This window comes from Dipodomys ordii, unplaced genomic scaffold (genome assembly GCF_000151885.1).
Source record: "Dipodomys ordii isolate 6190 unplaced genomic scaffold, Dord_2.0 Scaffold46, whole genome shotgun sequence".
Classification (NCBI taxonomy): domain Eukaryota; kingdom Metazoa; phylum Chordata; class Mammalia; order Rodentia; family Heteromyidae; genus Dipodomys; species Dipodomys ordii.
In genome coordinates, this window is record NW_012267262.1 from 3,729,067 (window position 1) to 3,743,665 (window position 14,599).

Sequence of the window (14,599 nt, forward strand, 5' to 3'; positions counted from 1 at the left end):
GATTTACTGTACCAATCCCCTTTTTACTACTATATTATATTTTGTGACTCCAAATCTGTGTCTTGAAGAAATTCTCTGAACAAAAATTGATGTGCATTATCATTCACATCCTCATTTTTTTGGGGGGGGAGGAGTTCTTTCCAAAGTCATTCTACTTTTTCTTTTGTTTTAATCTTTCTGTGAATTCTGAAGACATGCAATATTTCAAATATTGATTATTGAATGAGACATTTTTAAGTATTAGCTTTAATTCACTGAATATTCACTCAATAGTCATTTAAATATCATTCAATAAACAGGGTGTACCTAACCTATACAAAATTCAGAGTGCATGAAATTTAGCAAGGAATAACTATTCAGTGAATAGCCAAAAGAAAGACATTCACTTCAGTTCAACCTGGTAAATGTAAAACAATTACATGCATGCGAAATAAGAAGTGCAACTTTCTGGGAATTTTAAGGAATTACTAACATAATGTGGGGTAGGTGATTTGGAGATTAGCTCAGGTATAGGTAAGTACCCCTGGGGTGTGTGTGCTTTGAACTATGCCCAGTCTACACAATAAAATAGCTGACATACTGATTAGAGAATGTGAGAAAGAATAATTGTGGGTGGTCCATGAAGTGATTTGTACAGTAGAATAGTTATTCTCATGGTGAAGGGGGCAAAGGCAGAGACAGGAAATTTTAGCACTGCTAGAAAGCTGTTTCTGCCCACCCTGGGGATGCTGATTCTGTCCTGTTCCCATTACAGCGTCAATGGGATTGAGGCCTGGTCCTCAGGTGGGCTGGAGCTAAAAATGACTAAGAAACTCAACAGACAATGGAGAAGCACTCAAGATGGTTTAAGCACACCGGCAGCATGAGGAGATCTTGTTTGGAAGATCAGGAATGGAAGGGGATTAGTGTAGTGGGACAGATGAAGAGGGCATCCTGCTAAAAGGGTCTCACAACCTCCAGGTCTAATGGTGGTAGCATGCAGAGCACTTGACACATGCTCCTGAACTTCTAATTGGGGATGGTAGGGGCACCAACAGAAGGGTAAAGTCAGAAGAAAACCGATTTGCCAGCATTATCCTGAGGGGTTGAGGACACTCACAGCATCTTATACGAATTATGGTCTGGGTCAACCCCCTGCCAAGCGCTTAATAGAGCTATTTAATAGGAACACACAGCTTTTAAGTTCTGCTCACTCAACAAAAACATTTCTTGTTGGGTATTTGGATATTGTTTATTTTTCTTGAGGTTTTTTTTTTTTTAGCTTTTTTGCTGTTTATCTTTTCAGCTAAGTGATACACAGCCAGGTAACTCTGAAAAACAACTACATTGCTGATAAACTTCTAATATTTTTCAACCTGTCTTTGGTGCATCCTGTAGTTTTTCTGGGACCAACAAAAAATACAGGCTTTCTTTTTCATGAGAAATGTGTTGATAAATTTCTGTTCCCAAATGCTGAAGTCCCCACAAAGAAGAAAAAAGTAATTTTTTTTCCTGAGTCTATTAATACCTACACATAATTTGATTCCAGTGTGCTTCTCAAAGCTATATAATTAGAGAGGAAAAAGTTCTCTTCCTGAGTTCTTGTTATCACATGTCAGAGGAACCAGAGCACTGGCTGTCTTGAAATAGATGTGACCTTTCCAGTCTTCCTAGGACGCTATGGATTGATCATTTCTACATTCTTCCATTGTGTTCTAAGTTTACATGGGAAGCTTCACTACCTTTTGAACCATGCTTTTCCTTTGGGATAAATAGCTGGATGAACTATACAACTTGGTTAATTATGAAATAGCCTCTTACTAGCTGAGGTTATGAAAATAAGAATAAATGGTGGTGCTAGAAAGCAGGCATTAGGTAGACATGCTATAGTCTGACAATTCCCTTAAACAAAGATGATGATTTACCTGGCACATTCTAAACTACTTCTGAAGCAATGCATGAAGGACTATAGCACCTTTAAATATTGGATTCATTTTCAGAATAACATAGTTAAAATGATGGAGCTCTTTGACTGCAAAGCCATTACTAGACTCAAAAAGATGAGATTTTTTAGCCTATCTCTGATGAATCACTTGTCTGACCCTCTCTCTGCCTGTCTGAACCAAAAGCATTTCCAATGACTTTGACTTTTTAAACCTCTTTATATCAAAAACTCTTGTATTATCTTTGTTTCTGGCTTATAGCAGATACTTTTAAAATGTCTGCGGAAAATGGTTCCAATAGGAGACTTCGTAACAGGAGACAGCCAGAAAACAACATACCCTGGATAAGAATTAAAGGATTTTTAGCTGGGCACCGGGGCTCACACCTGTAATTTTAGCTACTCAGGAGGCTGAGATCTGAGGATCATGGTTCAAAGCCAGACTGGGTAGTTAATTCTGTGAAACTCTTATCTCCAAGAAACCACCATAAAAACAAAGTGGTGCTGTGGCTCAAATGGTAGAGTACTCGCCTTGAGCTGAAGAGCTGAGCAACAGTGCCCAGGCTCATAGTTCAAGCCCCACTACCAGCAAAAAAAAAAAAAAGAAGATTTTTACCTACTGCTGAAAGAAATTATTTAAAAATACAAACATAACTTTCTCTGGGTGAAGCATGTGTGTCACTGATATGTGAACAGGAAAATTATTTGCAGTGTGTGCTGCTACAGAGGTATGTACCTATAACTACATTAATGCCATTAAGGAGAAATGTTGGCAACACTCTGGTTACGGTTTTGTTTCTGTTTTTCTTTCCTCCCTCTTTACTATTGAGAAATATTACCTGAACCTGTAATGATCTTCTCCCCACTGTTAGGGTCATTTGATCTATTGTGGAAAATATTAAATGTGAGCTGGGGATGTGGTTCAAGTGGTAGAATTCCTGCCTGCCAAACCAGTACCACCAAAAAAAGGACAGAAAAATGTAGTAAGGGCTGAAATATATTTGTAATAACTCTACCTTGTTTTTCTTAAGTATATACATATATATGAATATATATACATATAAATGAATATATATACATATGAATATATATACATATAAATATATGTATAGAATTAAATATACTCAATTTGAATACTCAAATTGATGGTGTGCATTGTGCTTCCTGTAAAGAGAAGCCACATAAAATTGTTCAACACTGTGAATCCTTTGAACAGTATTGTTAAACCTGGAACTCCTTATGCCAACATATATTTGGCAATAATGTACTGTATCCTGATAGTACACATGACACATGTTTGGTTTTGAAATAATTAGGGCCACTAGAGGATAATCTTCTGAAATTAAAGTCAGTTTTTTTTCTTGGAGCTTATTAGAATATAACTCTATAAATTAAATCAAGACAGTTAATGTTTAAGCTACTTACTACTATTTTAATATAAATGATGCTTTTTGCATGTAAAGTTATACTGATAAATGACTAAGAAAAAAGTCCAAATCTAAACACTTGGTGGAATAAGTGTAAAGGGCTCTTTTCAATTTCTGCCTACTGATTTGTCATATGATCTCACATGAACTCCTCAGGCATGAACTCCTCAAAGCATCAGTGTTCCTACCCATAACATGTGAGGAACACTGTACTGATAATGCTGTCATTGGTCAGACAAAGTATAGTCTAGAAAATATAGATGAGAGGGCATATTGCGTGTTCAGTCTGTTGACCTGATTCTGAGAATCTAAGTTTGTGTATGTAAGATGCTAAAATTGATTATTTTATTATCCTCTTCAGAGGGGCCACAGATTATAAAAAGGAAAATACAGTTGAAGCAGTCATTTCAATACAGTAGGATAAGTCCAATATGAAAGCACATTTACACTGACCAACACACAACAAGAAGAGGTTTTCTATGGAAGGTTTTCCATGTGGAAGTCAGAATTGGACATGCTAAGTTTCAATTCAGCTGAGAAGGTAGCTCTGAGGAGAAAATGTAAGTCTATGGGAGAAGCAATGGAAATTATTATGGAAAAATTGAACTTGCACAGGAGGATTTCATTCTGGAATGAGAAGGTACAGAAGAAAAAAAAAAGATAAACATAGATTCTACTAAATTAGGCAGTAGAGGGACAGAGAAAGAGGAAGCATGCTCAATGTAAGAGACAACTCATGAGACAAAAAGCTTATTATCACTAAGACTTAAAATGGAGTTCCTGGAGCAAGCAGAGTCTTCCTTCTAAGCCAGCTCAGCCTTTCTGTTTGAAGAACTCACCATAGAACAAGTGTTAAGAGGAAAGGGAGGGAAAAAAAAAAGGTAATTTAGTTTATTGCAAGTTCATTAGCTTTCAGGTTGAACAATAGAGATTTTTATCATAAAGATACGATGAGTACAAAAGTTATTCTTTTTTGAGACTGGAAATATACTTTAAAGAGGATGGAGCTAATTCTCTATAATCAGGGTTAACAACCTCTATGACCTTAATACTTTAATCCCATACTTGAAACTGTTGCCTGGTTTTGACCACTAGCTTTTAGCAAATTATAGGTTCCTGATTAGCAATTTCTAAATGGGACTTCAGCAAAAATGTCTCAGAACTTAGAAGTCTGTTTCCTCAAGTGCATCCTCAGACAGTCTTTTGTCTCACAAAGGACTGAGATAACTAATTTCTGTAGCTTTCCCGTAGTGGTGCCACCCTAGCACCCTTCCAAGTCCCAGAAGTGGCCAAATTGAAGTGTGAGGAAAGGTAATGGATTCCACAATTGCTTTTCTTCATTAGGGAATCAATATTCTTCTTTGAAGATGAAGAAATGTCCTATTTGTTTTAAGTATTATGGGTATAAATGCATCTGTGAAGGGATCCCACTTGCCTAAAAAGCACTTAAAGGTGTTAATACATTTATGTGTGTATTCTTTCTGTTGTTGTTGTTGTTGTTTTACAATACAGTTTAGACACAGGAGTGGGGATCAATGTAGTTCTAAATTAAGAGTGAAGTGGATCGCAGTTCTGAGAACTGTATAAGCAGCCATGCTTTGGAAATGTGTCTGGGTGTCCTTAGAAACCTTCGGCGGGGTGGGAGTGAGGGGCTGGGGGTGGATGGGAGGTTGTATGTGGAAAGACTTGTATGAAGAACTAGCAAAGCAAAACATACAATTAAGGCTGGGAGTTAGTAACAATTTTCAAGAGAATAAAACCACTGACATCAGCTGCTAAAAATCAGTAATGCCCCAACTCTTCAGGTTTCAAGTGAATTGATTCAATGTCAACCACATCAAAATATCCCTGCAGAAGATGAAACATTAATTTTGTGGTAAATATATATATACATACATATTTTGTTTTGTTTGTGGGTTGTGGGGCTTGAACTCTGGGCTTGGGCACTGTCCCTGCACTCTTCAGCTCAAGGTGAGCGCTCTACTGCTTGATCCACAGTGCCACTTCCCATTTTCTAGTGGTTTATTGGAGATAAGAGTCTCACTGACCTTCCTGCCCGGGCTGGCTTTGAACCGTGATCCTCAGATCTCACCCTCCTGAGTAGCTAGGATTACAGGCGTGAGCCACCAGTGCCTGGCTTTTTTTTGTGGTAAATATTTTTAAATATGGGCATAGGATGTACTGCCTGTTCATTGTTTCCTTTAGAAGTTTAACAGTGAGTGGGTAGCTATAGCTAGTCAAACCTTTGGGGGAAAATAATCATTGACTACAAAATGCCATCAAAATCTAAAAATGTCATAATCACTGGGGAGAAGAAAACCAAAACAAAATGAGGAAACAACAAATATACTACCTTTTCCCACATACATGATCGCATAGTCCTTTAAACAACAAAGCTTTCAAAACTCCGGAGAACTGGGTTGGATTTTCTGCGTTCCCCATTAGAGACACTATTATATGATGCTCAATTTTAGAACACGGAAGTTAGAGAAATGCAATTTTGTCCATTAGTCTGCACTTATTAAGTCAGAAAAGTGAATCTAGATGTATAAAACATTTCCTGGCAACCCTTAGACATTGACAGTGGTAAGAATCAGAAGTCTACTTGTGTCATAGCAAGCAAGTGAAAGAGGAGCTGGGCAGAAACTTGCTTCCTTGTTTTTATAGTCAGTTTGACTCTATTTTAGATTGGATGTACTTTGCAGATTCCTGTACATTAATCCTTAGAGACTCTGCAAGCAGAATATGTACCTAAATGATCAGAAAAAAAGAACAAAATTCTGTTCCCCAGAGATGCTGGCCAGTGGTTTCTCTGATGGAAATAGGCAGCTTATGGTCAAGTGAACTTGGATGACTGTCACAGGCAGTATTCATTCTAAGATTGTTTGAAATCCTGATTGTAATGAACAGGGCTAGGAGCTGGCAGAAGGTCAAAGGGAGGCGGGTGGTGAGTCTGGAAGAACGGGGAAAATGGGTCACAGTACTATTTCAACATTAGCCTTTACAAACTTTGTCTCAGTAAACATTTCCTTAATTTTATAGTAAAGAAAAACAAGCTTTATGCTTCAGGTTTGCTTGGCTTGTGTTAGGTAATTAGATATGTAGGTTTAATTGGCTGATAAAGAGAACACCATGCAGTATTCAGGCAGAAAGAGTTTATTTACCAAGCTGCTGCCCTGCCCCCACCCCAGTGTCTCTCCGGTGGTGGAGACCACATGGCCTGGCTGAAAGGATCAGGCTGAGGTCTGACCTGGGTTTAAGTAGGAAAGGGGCAGAGAGAAGGTGCTGGGTCAGGGGAGGGAAGGTGTGGCCACACTGAATGTGGACATGACCTCAAGGCTTGGGACCCTGCCCTGGTCATGAGAAGCATGGGAAGCAGGATGTGACCTTGGAGGAGGGGGAGGTGATTGTCCAGGTGTGCCAGTTTCCTAGGTGACACAGGTAGTAGGAGGGGACTTAGTCAAGAGGAGGGAGGAGTCTGCCTGGCCTTCTCAGGGCGGACCTTAAAGCTTGCTTGCTAAGCAGTCTCACTTGAGCCAAGCCTCCATTCCAACTTTTTGTTTCTTGTTTTGGAGATGGAGTCTGCAGGACTTTTCTGCCAGAGCTCCTGGCTTTGAACCTTGGTCCTCTAAGTCTCAGCCTCCTAGAAGCTAGGATTACAGGAATAAGACCCTGGCATCCAGCAAGCTTTATGGTTTTGAAGAAAGCAGAAGACAAATATAGAACCTATTCGGTATTGAATATATTGATGCATCTATTAAAAATATTGATGGATTTTAATTTTTATTAACAACTACTCTGGGGAAAGCACTTGGTTGGAGTTAGGAAAGGTAGATCAGGAAAATCTAGCATCATCAGTGTGGTCTATGTAGAAAGACCATAGAAATACTGGCTACTCATATGTTCCAGGCTAAATCCTGACCACTTTAAATTACTTTATAATTCTGGGGCTCTCCTTAAAATTTTAGCTGTGAGTAGATTCTAGTTCTGATCTAACTTTCAACAATTCTCCTAAAATTCTAAAACCCATAAGTGGGAATAATCTGTAGTATCGTATTGCATTTAATTCTTATGAGTCTATTTTAATTATTGTTTCAATAGTTTGCATAATAGTTGATTTAAAAACTGCTCCCCATCAACCACATGATGACTTCCAAGATTCTAAATACATAAGCAAAATTGTGTGGCTACATGCACAGAGGGAGAGGATCCAAAAGTTTCTTCAAGTTCTCAAATGCTACATGAAGGTTATTGAGTCCCAGTAAGTGGGGATTAAAACAAAAACAACAAAAACAAACAAATAAAAAAACAAAAGCAAAAATCAATCTCTAGCAGGAATAGAGTGAGGTGACTTAGACTTGGCATACTCTATGACAGAAATGGCATCCCAGGTGCCCTTTCAAACTACATCCTGTACCCAAAATTTGCATAGCCAGGATGTATCCACCAAACTGCAGGCAGGAGAGGGTTCTTCAGAGTCCTTGATTCCAAAATATTCCTACCCCTTTTTCTTTTGTTATTTGGTTAAGATAAAATGGTCTGGCTCTGTGCTACATCTCTACAATTCTGAAATGTTTTAGTTAGATCGAAAGAACGGTGTGTTCTCTAATGTTCTCATTGACAGCTTTATGTTGCTTTTGGACTTGGAAGTGGGAGTTTTGTTTTTCTTATTCTAATTAGAATAAAAAATAACAAAGAATAAGACTTGAAGCCAACCATAAATTGTTTGACTCTTCAAAAATACCTTGCCTTGAAGGGTTGTGACAATGATGAGAGAAGATTTTCATTTTTCTGAGTACATTTTCAATTCTATGTTTGTAGCAAACATCCCTGTGGTGATTAACCTTGAAGTGGATTGAGACGTTTCTTTAGCCTTTCAAACTCTAATGGAGAGGGAAGTAACCTAGTGGGAGGGTGATTTCCAACAAGCACTGAGGAACCAGGCCTTAATGAGAACTCTAAAGAAAAAGTAGTTGTCAGACAGAAGACTTAAAACTCAAGAAACCAGACTGTTAAATGGATATAAAATGGAATTCTGGGATGTGTACCCAGGATTCACTTGGACGGCAAGTGTAGGAATGCTTTCATAAGCCATCTGCTAAGTCAGACAGCCAGAGACACAACTGGGTAGAAAACAATGGGATTGAGAATGCAAGGCAAACAGAAAGCAGTAATTTCACCAGGACTGCGAATTCATTTGAGCTTCTGTAAGCATCCTCAGCATTTGACCTTTTTTTCTTTCTCATTTTAGATGCTGCACAACAAGCACGTGATGGTGCGCGTGGGAGGAGGATGGGAAACCTTTGCAGGGTATTTGCTGAAACATGACCCCTGCCGAATGCTGCAGATCTCCCGTGTGGATGGTAAAACATCCCCCATCCAAAGCAAATCTCCAACACTTAAGGACATGAACCCTGATAATTACTTGGTGGTCTCTGCCAATTACAAGGCTAAGAAGGAGGTTAAGTGAAGCTGATTGGTTGCTACAAGGGGACCCTCATAATGACCTATATCCTCTTATCCAGTGTAGTTAGTTTAGTTTACAGGCTCTGAAAACTATTTTTTTTGGGGGGGGGAAGTGCAACAAGAAGAAAAAAACAATCTCATTATACTGAAAATAATGTTCAAAAAGTAGCACTATTTATTTGTAATGCCTCTGTAGAAAATCACCTATTCAATGAATTTCTAACTTCCCATTTAAATTAGATAAATTACGAGCAAGTGATCATTTCTCAATATATGAGCATCATATTTAGAACAAAAGCAATTTTAGGAACACAACTCTAAATACAGATGCTAAAAGATAAAATCCTGTTGGAAGAAAGCGTTTAGCATTTTCAGATCAGTCTACAGGACATACCTGCTATATGTCTAAGAGTAAAAAGCACCCCAGAAATTTTTATAACTACAGGATTTTAAATTTTTATCAAATGACAATTAGTATGATATTGTGCTACTAATGTTTCCAACAGCTCCATGAGTAAATGTAAAGTATTCACAACAGTGATACTTTACTGGAAAGACCACTTCAGAAAAGTTTACATGCACTTGAAAGACTGCCTTAAAATGCATCTCTCTTATTTCTGACCAAATATCTGGGGTACTTTTGGAAGTTTTTAGTATATTCCCTTAGAGAATAGCTTATACATTTCACACATTTTCCTAAGCACCTGGTTGTGTTTAGAATGACAAGTATAATTCACACATAAGCTGACATACATTTCTATTTTGATGAGTGAATTGTACAGCCAAATGTCATTGACTTCATGTTATTTTAAAATCATTTTCTTATTAAACTCTATCTTTAGTTAATCCTACTTTGCTATGCTGTCTAGTACAGTAAATTCACTGTAGCTAATGATGTTACAGGCTTATGTATACCCTTGTATACCCAGGACAGGGCTGGTTTGTACCATTAAACTACAAAATATTGTCTACACTTGATTCAAAAATAAATCAATTTTAAAACCATTATCTGTTTTTGTCTTAATACTTGAACCTGGAATAATACTAATCAACTTGATAGTTTTATGAGTGTTGCAAAAAGAGTCAAATTATGACTACCTAGAACCTCTTCAGGATGAAGGGTTATAGATGGCGGTATTCTTGCTTTTAGCAAAGTTTAGATTTTATCATAGGTGCTATCTTAGGTGCAGGCCTGAGAATGGGAGCAATGCTTAACATGGCGCAATTCATTTACCCTTCTTGACGCTAACATCTAGGGACAACAAATCTGACACGTGACAAATATAATTAAACTCAACAATCAGGTCTTTGGGACAAGTTTAAACTTCATGGGGAAATTTGATGGTACTGGAATGATTGTGAAAAACAGCACTATAGATGAAAAGAAACAGTAATATAAGATGTTTATAAGAGATAAAATCACTTTAGTGCAATCAATAGTATGAACACCTTTTTTGTTTTGTGTCAGGGTCTCATTATGTAGCCTGGACTTGCTTGAGACTCATGATTCTATGGCCTCAGTTTTCTGAGTGTTTGGATTACAAGTGTGTATTAACACCCTCAACTAATACTTTTTGGGATATAGTACTGACTAAGGCTTACATTATTAAACTAATATTGATACTACATTTCTCTATATTATTAATGGTCACTTTTCTGTCAAAATTTCCTCCTGTACTTACATTTTCCATAAACATATTCATGTCTTTACTAATGAAAGCTAAATTTCACAGTTCAAATATATTGGTAGCTTAACAAAAACAGTATCTAAAAATATCAATCTTTTTTTTTTTTTTTGCTGGGACTTGAACTCGGCTCGGTGCTGTCCCTGAGCTTCTTTTGCTTAAGGCTAATGTTCCATCACTTGAACCACAGCACCATTTCTGGATTTTTCTTTGTAGTTTATTGGAAATGTGAGTCTCACAGAGTTTCTTGCCTTGACTGGCTTTGAACCACAATCTTAATATCCCAACCTCCTCTCATAAATTCAACATGCGCTCACTGGCCTAAAATCAGTATCACTGGGGTCATGTTGCCTTCTGAACATTGGAGGAGAGAATCCATTTTCTTGCTTTTTGTAACTTTCAGAATTGACCTGCACTCTTTGCATGGCCTCTTCTACTTTAAAAACTAGAACATAGCCTATTTTTGACCCTTCTTTCTTCATCTCTTTCTTCTGAGTACAGGTTAGAAAGATCGTCAGCTTTGAGGATCCATGTGATTAGAGTTGGTTCACCTAAATAACTCCCATTTAAGGAAATGAACTGGATCTCATTTCTAAATTCCTTCTGGTGAAAACAGTTCCTTCAAGGATCCTGAGATTAGGACATAACTCCCTGTGGAGGGGGAGAAGTTACTACAGCTATACCATATCTAAATTGGTTCTTTCAGTGTTATTGAGAATGAAGTCAGAATTGAAGCCCAGCACTGAAAAAGGATGTCAAAAAATGGGACTGTATTCATAAAGAAATAACTAAATGCAGATAGGCATTTTACTCAGTAACTTCGGGGTAAAAATGGACTAGGCAATAGACTGGGGTGAGCTAGCATCAACTTATTTTCAATAAGAGTTAAGATCTAAAAAAGGATAATGGTTTCTAAACAAATGAATAAAGAATTAAAAATCTATAAAGTCCAAAAACCTATTTGAGAACATGAGTCTCCAAAACATAAGTTCAATTTAATACACAGTGGAAAGGCCATGGTCCACAGTGATCTCAATCCTGAGCAGATAGTCTGGTATGTAGTCTACTGTTATCATATTCATTTAGTTTCTTCTGGGGTGGGAGGCAGAAAGCCCCATACAATCTCTATCATTGACAAAGGCGCTTAGATCCTTAACACCTAATGAATGATTTCTGAAACTCTAAGAGGTATTCATTTTGGATTCCTCAGAAATTTCCATTCTATTAAGAAAGCTCTCTTGGATGTCAAGCCACAGGAGAGTTTTGTAATAGCCAAGAGGATTAATGCAAGAATGTGCAGAAACCTCTATCAGAGTAGAACACAGCAAAGAAGAAATTGTAAAAATGTCTGTCTCCTAAGATCTGGGCACTGTCACTAGCAAAAAAATAATTCATATTCCTTCAAAATCCATATTAACTCACAAGACATATTCCCTTAAAAATCCATATTAGCTCAGAAGTTAAAATTGAGCCCAAGTGTTATGTAATAGACCTACTACAAAATTCAGGATGTAACAAAGCATACTCTGTCCGAAGAATTTATGCATATTTAATTCTTAAAATGACAGGGTCATTGAAAAAGCTAAGGGACACTGTCCAAATCCCTGTTCTCCCACTACTGGCCAAGATTCACAGGGTGAATCATCTGACATCTCTGTGCTTTTGCCTGGCCTATGCTAAAATTCAAGTAATAGCAGTAATGACAGCCTTAGGGTGCCTTCTTAAGAGACACAAAATATGCTTGGAACAGAAAGATTGCTTTGAAGAATACAAATACAGGTGTACTTTTCTTCCTAGCATACATAGATTTTTGTCTTTGTTGATTTTTATGTTTTGCTTCGAGGTTTGATTGTTTTATTGTTACCTTTTTTTTTTTGGGTGCTGAGGATCCCATGTTTCCTGTACATGCTCAGCGTGTTCTCTACCACTGAGCTACAATCTCATCCCCATTTCCCCATTTTGCATTGTCTAACTGACATTTTCTCTGGGCAGTCTGATAGAAAACATTCCTTCTATCAACATCAGTGAAGCCACATGGCTTGTTGTCCTACAGTAGGTAATACAATCTTCAGGAAGCTTGTTGTCCTTCAGTAGGTGATAATATCTCCAGGAAATAAAAGCAAAAGGGTCATCCCTGTGGTTCTCAGGAATTATTAGTTTTTTCCCTCAAGGCTGGCACTATACCACTCAAGCCACAGCACCCACTTCTGACATTCTAGTGGTTAACTGGAGATAAAAATCTCAGATTGGGGCTGGGAAGGTGGCTCAGTGGTAGAGCTTGCCTTGCATGCAAGAGGCCTTGGGTTTGATTCCTCAGCACCACATAAGCAAAAAGAAAAAAGCCAGAAGTGGCGCTGTGGCTCAAGTGGTAGAGCGCTAGCCTTGAGCTGAAAAGCTAAGGGACAGTGCCCAGGCCATGAGTTCAGGCCCCACAACCGGACCCCCCCCAAAAAAAAATATCTCATGGATTTTGTTGCCCATGTTGGCTTTGAGATCTTTAGATCTCAGCTTCCTTGAGTAGCTAGGATTACAGGCATGAGCCACTTGTTCCTGGAACATTTGGTACTCTTGAAAGGATGTTTCCCACACTGCAACCCCTTTTCCCCCACATAAGTGAGGGCCACATGAAATATCTGAAGGTGCAGCATCAAGAGCTAGATCAGGTCACGAGTGTCACTATACCATCCAGTATCACCATCTAGTTCTGTATGGCCTGCACAGAAAGTTCTGTCCAGGCTAAGTTTAGGCAAAGATAAAGAAACTGGACTATAGATGGATACTGACGTCAATATCCAAATATCCATCTGTGAGCCCTTAGAAAGGCCTTTCCTAATCATGTAATTTAGGATATGGGTGGGGTTGGGAGAGATGGGGGAGAATGATAAAAGGATGACACTGCTCAAAATGCATTATGCTCATAATCTGACTTGCCAAATTTGAAACCCTTGATTCAAGTAATAATTTTTAAAAGTGAAAACAAGGTGCATTATACTAAAACAACACCCAAAAACGACACTATAATATTATGAAGCAATATTTACTAAATCAAATGTACCTAGATGAGGGAGAGCAACATAATAAAATGTCCTATTAGAAATTTAGTGTCCAAGTTATTGTGTTACACATTTCTACGTAAAAACAAAACTTCAAACTTGCTATACACACAAATACCTTTTATCAGTGGTTTTCTAGAAAAGCAAAGAATAGAGTCTCATTATTGTAGCAGAATCAGCTTAGATAACAAGCCTTAGAGCATGTATAGTATCTAAGAGAATTGCAGATACTTTCATGAAAAAGATGCTAGATAAATATTTCTTTAAATATAGATTCACAGGTATTTTTATCTCTTGCTGATATATGTATTCAGAAATTATTCAAGACTGACAAGATATACTTTCATCTTCTAAGGATCAGCATTTTCATCAGTGAAAATAAACAAGTCAAAGTTTTAGATCAAAGCTTATGCAAATTCTCATGAATATCAATGATATTTTTATTCCAGTAGTATTTCTATTAAAAACACAAAACAGAAGACTAATGATTTAGTTTCTCCTTTCCTTATCTACAAATCTAGATACTGCATAATCATCCCAATAGACTAATCCAAAAGAGATGAAAGGCTTCCTAAACAGCAGCCCAAGTCTTAATTAATTAAGATACTAAAGATACCTTTTTGTCAAACAAAGATGACAAAGCCATTTTTAATAAGGGGAAGTGTATATTCATAGCAAAATCACATGTGGGAAAATTACTAAATCACATTCCCATATACAATTAGTCAAACAGAATCATGTGTAGATGTTTTAAAAACATTCAACATGTTACAAAAGAACTGGATATTATATATCATTCAACAATCAGCCATATTAATAATCTGATTATTAGAATTAAGGAAGTATGGGGTAAACATTTCACATTTTCACAGTAGTTACACCTATGCATCTCACTGCATCAGTTCTATTTCAGGAATTTGGATGGGAGGGGGTTAGATGTGATATTAAGGATTGTGCCATTCTGTTATTTCAAATATAAACTATGGAAAATTCACTTCCTTTTAAATTTTGCATAGGAACTGCTTTATAATTTTCTGAAAGAAACAT

The 14,599-nt window shown here is 37.4% G+C and overlaps 1 protein-coding gene across 1 annotated transcript in view; it reads left to right on the forward strand.

Annotated features, from left to right (window-relative positions):
• Positions 1-8,904, forward strand: part of Gas2 (growth arrest-specific 2) — a 110,350-nt gene extending 101,446 nt beyond the window's left edge. The window contains exon 7 of the mRNA XM_013019605.1: positions 8,600-8,904. Within this exon, the coding sequence (XP_012875059.1) occupies positions 8,600-8,818 (219 nt within the window). The 3' untranslated portion in view covers positions 8,819-8,904. The remainder of the gene's footprint in view (positions 1-8,599) is intronic.
• Positions 8,905-14,599: the final 5,695 nt, after the last annotated feature.